Source organism: Hibiscus syriacus, unplaced genomic scaffold, assembly GCF_006381635.1.
Source record: "Hibiscus syriacus cultivar Baekdansim isolate YM2019G1 unplaced genomic scaffold, ASM638163v2 tig00111220_pilon, whole genome shotgun sequence".
Lineage (NCBI taxonomy): Eukaryota > Viridiplantae > Streptophyta > Magnoliopsida > Malvales > Malvaceae > Hibiscus > Hibiscus syriacus.
Window position 1 is genome coordinate 530,001 of NW_024063024.1, and position 7,905 is coordinate 537,905.

Here is a 7,905-nt window from a genome sequence, read left to right on the forward strand (position 1 = left end):
TATATGGATATACGTAGTACCCCGTGGTATGCGAAGCTTAATGAATTACGTCAAGGAAAAATACGGAAACCCTCCGGTCATCATTACGGAAAATGGTAATGAAGTTAGTTCCACTTTTGGATTGCCTTCCAATAACAAGATCTGAACATTTCCTTCTTTGTGAACGTTTATGACAGGTTACGATGACCCGAACAGCCCATTCATCTCCACTAAAAATGCTCTCAAGGATGAGAAAAGAATCCGGTACCACAACGATTACTTAACTAACCTGCTAGCTGCTATCAAGTATATAATGATCCCTTATCGACATCTATGTTCGACGATTACATAAATGCATATATATGCTTGTGATCATATAATGAATACCAAACTTTGCAGGGAAGATGGTTGCAATGTTAAAGGGTATTTCGTGTGGGCACTGCTCGACAACTGGGAGTGGGGAGCTGGGTACACAGCAAGATTCGGCCTATATTTCGTCGACTATAAAGACAATCTCAAGAGGTACCCCAAGGACTCTGTCAAATGGTTCAAGAACTTCCTTGCGTTAGCTTAAAAACTAATTGCAGCTGTACATCCTTAGGAAAACACGTTGTTGCAGGCTGCAACATATAGAATAGTTGTATGGAAATTATTCTTTTACAAGGAACGTATTGATTGTTGTCGAACAAGATGCTGTAAGAAAATCGAAACTTGAATCGTTAACGGTTCTGATTCGTGATGTTTCTGAAGTTTAGATTGTAATATTAATTGTTATTCAATCCATTACAATTGTTAATGAACATGCAGTTGTAAAATTGCCTTAGATCTAAAATTGTTTTCCTTCATAAACACCACCAAATTGCCAATTAGACGGTGCAATATCATCGGACTCCACCATTTTACCGTCACTCGTAGTCACCTGAAACGACAAGCTTTGGCCGATAAGATTAGCCGAAGTTTGCCAATTCTGGCCCCAATTCCGTGACATCTGAATCCAATCCGTACCAGAACCCTTGATCTTAACGTCTATAACATCACCGGCTCCTGCCACATTGTACACCAACACCAGTATCCACCATTGGTTACCCTTGATTTCAAACTTAATACCGCCCGTTTTAACGCATGGGACACGCTGATAAATGACGGGAACAATGCCGGCTTGATAAATAGCAATCTCTCGGAACATCGGTTGGGATAGATCAAAATGTTTCAATGGTGGGTTGCACCAATTTCCTTCTGGTTTACTGTAGTTCGGAGGGCAGAAGTTACAATGGTCTGGTTTAGGCACCACTGTCTCGAGTTATAGCACCGGATGTCGAAACAGGCTCCACAGGTTAGACCGTCGTTGAAGAGAGCTGTACTTAAGGCCGTCGTTGCTAGACCATAACCTTGTTGTATAAGATCACCATAGCCACAAGCACCATATGTCAAAATAACTCAAGCAATCAAAACACAAGATACATACATGCATGCATACATACATCCCGAAACTTACACATTGTTTCTGTCCCATTCATATCACCATAGAAAGTTGCATGGGCTGTTCTCCAATATTCATCATTTGACTGCGAACCAGCAATCACAAAGATCAAGAACAAGCTCAAGAGCTTAACCATGAAGATGAACCCCAAAGTATAATTTGCGGCCATTTCACGTTCCTCGCCAGCTTTGTATTAGTGATTTGCTGCTTGATAATTTGCCTAAGAACAAGATTTGTGTGATTAAATAGTGTGAAAGGGGAGGGAATCTTAAATATTAATTTGGAAATAAATTAAATGAAGGTTATCAATGTGTAAGACATACATTTGTTTGAATCAGCATGTAATTAAATTTTATGTGTCTTGACTTGATGATTATTTACTTTTTTGGATTCTGTTTTATGTATAATTAATGTTGGATATGCAAATAAATTAATTCTAAATTAATTTTATTAATTTCAAAACTGATAGAAACTAAAAATATATTTAAATTAAAAAAAGTAATTAATCTGGGTAAGTAAAGGTAGTATTTGTTCAAAGATAACTCTAAATCATTTGATATTGAACGCTCGCACTCTTAACATTGATGTTGTTCGGACCCGAAACCTCAAGGAATAACAACAATTCCTTTAAAAAACAATTAAAAAATTAAGAGATTGGTGTCTATTTTAAATTAACTTGAGTATTATATTCTCTACCTGCTGTCTAACTTAATTCGAGTTTCAGAGAGGTTTTACTTGACTTCTGATATAATTTAGGGAGGTAAAAACTCGCAATCTCATCTAATATATATATTATTCAATAAATAGAGACTTAATTAAAAAAATAGAGAGAGAAATATTGTTACAATTATTTCTAAATATGTAAGGGATACTTACATTATTATATCTAATGGGATCAAATTGAGAAATTTTCTCCCTAAATTGGAACTCTATCCAAAGAAAAAAAACTCAATCCTATAAAATTAAGTCCAATTTGAATTTAATCCTATGCAATTATTTCTAAATATATAATGGATAATTACATTATTATATATGGTAGGATCAAATAAAAAATGTATTCTAAATATAAACTCGATCCAAACTTATTTTTTTTTAAAAATCAATTCAATCCGATAAAATCAAATTAAAACTAATTAAATCTGAATTTCGTATCCATTCCTACTCATAATCCTTTCACTTTCATGGCATGTTCTTTGAAAGGAGGTTTGAACAAGGTACACTTGCTTTGTTATTAGGCCCCAAATCAATTTCAAGCCCAGCTTTTCTCTTCTGTCCTCCTTTTAAACCCATAATGACACGAAAAGTGGTCCAAGGATAGGAATCAACCTTTTCTATCAACTTTTCGTGTACATTTATTGAGAGTTGAGATAAGTTTGAAGCTATACTTTTATTTTAAAATAAATTAAATTGAATTATTTATTTGTTGGAGGGACCAACATTACGATTTTCCATTTGTTTTTGGCTAAAAAGAACTAAACTATATATATATATATTTAAGAAAGACTAAAACTCAAGCAATTAGACCATTTAACCAAGAGGTCAAAGTCTCTCCAACCACTTGATGTACCCCTGACCTCGAATCTTAGAAAAGACAACGTTGGGAGAAATTGAGGAAGAAGGTAGAGGGGGGAAACGAACATTTTACCCTTTAGTCCCTTAAGCACTCGTACAATTACAATCTAATCCAGTGGAAATATTGCACTTTGGCCCAAAACATTTATAAATCCATTCTTCCACTTTAAATAACGCGAATGCAATATGAAAAATACTATTTTCTTGTTCTGAGTATAACTGCAATTGCAAACCATATATGCTAACAAATGAAATGACTTGATATATTATGTGAACGTAATTTTACAAATTAAAGAAAATAATAAATGAAAATTTTACAAATATATGATTGGTTGGACACTTATAAATAATATGGATTGATCTCTTTAAATACATTCAGAAACAAACATAAGGTTTTGGGTTAGGGTATGAATTTTTAAGAAGTTTTATTAAAAATTAAGATGTGTAAAATTACAATTTTCACGATGTGAATTCGATCATCAATAGATAATACAAAAATACATATAAAGTATATATGAATTTAAGATTTTTAAAGGGTACAATTACCTCAATACCCCTCCGATCCATCTAACTAAAGTAATACAACCCAACTCATAAATGTGTTTTAATTAATTAATTTTATATTTAAAATATATTAGAGGTTATGAACTATTTGAAATGATCTTTAGTTAGCATTCTATCAAATATTTCAAAATAATTATTAAACTTCTTAGATGATTACAAAAGGATTCCCTGCAACGTAGAACTAATAATAAATTTAGACCAACTTAAGGATTGTTTTGTAAAAGTTTGATATGTTTAAAGATAATTTTGTAATAATTTGATAAATGTTAATGACTATTTTGTAATCATTTGAAAAGGTTAATGATTATTTTATAATAATTGGAAGATTGTTGACGAAACAAATCCTTTTTACAAAGTTCAACGACCTATAGTGTAGTTTATCCAAAAGAAAATGCAATATTGGCCATGAAAACGGGATGCAAATCACCCGAATGTATGTTGAATATAGTATATAAACAGTGGGGAGGTGTTTAGGTTTCCTCATTCTTCGCCTGAAGAACCTTTCCCGCTTCTATCCTAAGGTTTTCTGTTCCCTTTTCTTCTTGTTCTTCTTTCTTTGATCGAATAGCTGAAACCCCACAAAGGTAATTTAATTTCCCATTTCATTTCCTGTTTTGATTTTCTGGGTTTCCTTTAATTGCTGGATCTGTTGTTGTTTTCCATCGCGTTCTGTTTACTGCAATTATGACTTCCTGTTAATTGATTGCCTTGTTTTTAGCCTGTTAGAGTCCTTTATTTTTTATTTTTTTTCATTTTTAGAACCACAGGTTCATCAATGTTCGTCTTGCATTGTAGCTGTGAATACATTGTAGCTTAGATATTAATATTTGCTAATGTGGATGTTCAATCAATCACTTGTTTCAGGAGCAGTTTTTTTAATAAAAAATGGTGAAGATCTGTTGCATCGGAGCTGGATATGTCGGCGGTCCGACAATGGCCGTCATTGCGCTGAAATGCCCCAACATTCAAGTGGCTGTTGTGGATATATCTGTAGCTAGAATCAATGCCTGGAACAGTGATACACTCCCCATCTACGAGCCTGGCCTCGATGAGGTGGTGAAGAAATGCAGGGGCAAAAACCTTTCCTTTAGCACTGATGTCGAAAAACATGTCTCCGAAGCTGATATAGTGTTTGTCTCGGTCAACACCCCGACGAAAACCCAAGGTCTCGGAGCGGGGAAAGCCGCTGATTTGACCTACTGGGAGAGTGCTGCTCGAATGATTGCCGATGTAGCGAAATCCAACAAGATTGTGGTCGAAAAATCGACCGTCCCTGTTAAAACAGCCGAGGCGATCGAGAAAATTTTGACACACAATAGCAAAGGGATCAACTTTCAGATCCTTTCCAACCCTGAATTCCTTGCTGAAGGGACTGCGATTTCGGATTTGTTCAACCCTGACCGTGTTCTTATCGGTGGCAGGGAGACCCCGGAAGGTAAAAAGGCCATTGAAACATTGAGGGACGTGTATGCACATTGGGTCCCCGTGGACCGAATTATATGCACCAATCTCTGGTCTGCGGAGCTTTCCAAGCTGGCTGCCAATGCCTTCTTGGCTCAGAGAATCTCTTCGGTTAATTCTATGTCGGCATTGTGCGAGGCAACTGGCGCTGATGTGAGCCAAGTGTCTCATGCTGTCGGGAAGGATACGAGAATAGGACCCAAGTTCTTGAATGCCAGTGTTGGTTTTGGTGGATCTTGTTTTCAAAAGGATATTCTGAATTTGGTCTATATCTGTGAGTGCAACGGCCTCCCTGAGGTAGCCAATTACTGGAAACAAGTCATTAAGGTGAACGACTACCAGAAAACCCGGTTTGTAAACCGGATAGTTTCCTCAATGTTCAACACGGTTTCGGGAAAGAAGATTGCCATTCTTGGATTCGCGTTCAAGAAAGACACCGGTGACACCAGGGAGACACCGGCAATCGATGTGTGCAAAGGGCTAATAGGTGACAAGGCTAAACTAAGCATATACGACCCTCAAGTTAACCAAGACCAGATTCAGAGGGATCTTTCGATGAAGAAGTTCGACTGGGACCATCCGGTTCATCTTCAGCCGATGAGTCCTACCTCGGTCACAGATGTTAGTGTCGTTTGGGATGCATATACTGCAACAAAGGATGCTCATGGGCTTTGCATTCTCACTGAGTGGGATGAGTTTCAAAAGCTTGATTACCAAAAGATTTTTGATAACATGCAGAAGCCTGCATTCGTGTTCGATGGTCGGAACGTTGTCGATGTGGAGAAACTGAGGAAAATCGGATTTATTGTCTACTCTATTGGGAAGCCATTGGATGACTGGCTCAAGGACATGCCAGCAGTGGTATAGGGCTTTTTCTGGCTCAAGGACATGCCAACAGTGGCATAGGGCATTTGATTTGCATCTAGTTTTAAGATTATTTTATTTCTATCTATCAGAGACTGTTGTTGTCTCTAGATCTGTCTTCTTAGCCGGCAAAATCTCTGATTTGTATTGGCTTTTCTGATGTAATAAAATATTTACCATTGATTTGTAAGGGATGTTCCATTGAAAGTTGACAATAGTATCATGGGTAAATTATGCTCTTCATCACTCAACTTTGGCTATATTCAAGTTTTGACCATTCAATTTTAATAATTTTCAGTTTGACCACTTAACTTTTGAAATGTTCATGATTGATTATTTTACCGTTAAATAGTTAATGAAATTACGACAATATATATGTTCTTTTTTAGTTATGAAAAGGTCCAAAATTTTTCTTCAATTTTTATATAAAAAAATTTCTAATATTTTTAAAATCTAATTTTTCGGATTCTCTTTGATTTTTTGATGATGGATCATCTTCTTCAAAATTTCAACAGTAAAGAAGTGAAAAAGATAAAATATATATCTTGATTTTACGTTGACCGGATAATTAAAATTGCAGGCTATAGTTGTTTTTCATTGAGTATATGGTTGAATTTTGCGAGTTTTCAATTGATTTTGAAAAAAAAATATCTAAATCGATACAGTGGTGCAGGACGGTGGGACAAATTTATACATATTTTGAATAATCGGAGAAGCTATTAAAGAACGACTGTTCGAATATCGATATAACATAAAAGTAAAACTTTTAAAATCTTATTTTCGTGACGAATGATATGAAAATAAAATAAAATAAAATAAAAATGAAGTGAATAAGTCTCACTTCTATGTGCGATTAATTGAAGTGATAAAGGATTTATCAAATTTAGAAGTAAAGATTACCGAAATTAAAGCAAATAATTGTAACAAAGTACAATATATTAATATAATTACTGTTTTTACCTAATTTTAGGCAGATAGATGGTTTGGGAGCCAAAACTGCCTCGAATGAGGGGCAGATGAAACCGAGTTTGACTGAAAAATTTTAAATTACATCATATATATAATTTGATTTAAAATATGTAAAAAATAATTTAATTTTAAAAAATTGAATTATAATTAAACTATTGAAAAAACCAAGTAGTTTAAAGTATTTAATCTATTAAATTTAATTTTTAATTAATTTAAAGTGATTATAGTGTCGTATTGGTTAAAAATACTCTTAATCGTTTGACAATGAACATATTTAAATATTCTTATAGATATTGTGTTTAAACTCGAAATCTCTACAAATAACAATCATCTCTTTAATCATTAAAATTATTTTGTTTGTACATGAATATCAATAATATGTTCAAATCTTATTGGGAAGTTCTACGGTGTGACAGTCTTAATATACGGTTTAAAAAAGACGCTACCAGTTTTGTTATTATTTAAATAACAAAACCTGTAAAAAATGATCGAAAATATTATTATTTCTACTGGTTTTAATTACCGATATATGTAAACTCGGTAGAAAAAATCCGGTAAAAAAATAATGTTTTAGGTAGCACTTTACAGAAAACATTATTTGTTTTACCGGGTTTTTCTATCGTGTTTACATATATCAGTAATTAATAATAATAACAAAATCGGTAGAAATAATAATAATTTCAGTCATTTTTTACCGGTTTTATTATTTAAAATAATAAAAAAACTGATAACGCATTGTTTTAGCCATATATTAAGACTGGCACGTGAGCATTTCTCAATCTTATTAGTAGCGGGTGAATTGTTAAAAAAAAATCTAACCAAACACACATAAACTGTAATGTTACGAACAAACGCAAATATCACATGTAAAAATCATTCGTTGAGTACATTATACTCAATTCGATGATCTTATTATTTTGATAAATCAAAAGTTAAATTTATTTATTTATATAAAAACAAAGTATTAAATAATAATTTATATTTAAAATATTTAAAAAAAATATTAATCTAAAGTA

At 33.6% G+C, this 7,905-nt stretch overlaps 2 protein-coding genes and 1 pseudogene across 3 annotated transcripts in view; 2 read left to right on the forward strand and 1 right to left on the reverse strand.

Moving 5' to 3' along the window:
- The window catches only part of LOC120156436 (beta-glucosidase 40-like), a 6,776-nt gene extending 6,016 nt beyond the window's left edge, over positions 1–760 (forward strand). The window contains exons 11-13 of the mRNA XM_039167752.1: positions 1–95; positions 177–285; positions 379–760. The exon at positions 1–95 is cut by the window's left edge and continues 8 nt beyond it. Of these exons, the coding sequence (XP_039023683.1) occupies positions 1–95; positions 177–285; positions 379–553 (379 nt within the window). The 3' untranslated portion in view covers positions 554–760. The remainder of the gene's footprint in view (positions 96–176; positions 286–378) is intronic.
- A 45-nt stretch (positions 761–805) lies between these two features.
- LOC120156479 lies at positions 806–1,628 on the reverse strand (annotated as a pseudogene).
- A 2,456-nt stretch (positions 1,629–4,084) lies between these two features.
- LOC120156415 (UDP-glucose 6-dehydrogenase 1-like) lies at positions 4,085–6,107 on the forward strand. 2 transcript variants are annotated; one of them, XM_039167723.1, is made up of 2 exons: positions 4,085–4,179; positions 4,460–6,107. In XM_039167723.1, exon 2 carries the CDS (start codon positions 4,481–4,483, stop codon positions 5,921–5,923), a length of 1,443 nt encoding a protein of 480 aa, XP_039023654.1. In that variant the 5' UTR covers positions 4,085–4,179; positions 4,460–4,480; the 3' UTR covers positions 5,924–6,107. The 2 variants fall into 2 exon arrangements, with proteins under 2 accessions (XP_039023654.1, XP_039023653.1); XM_039167722.1 differs by having other exon boundaries at positions 4,095–4,186; positions 4,465–6,107.
- Positions 6,108–7,905: the final 1,798 nt, after the last annotated feature.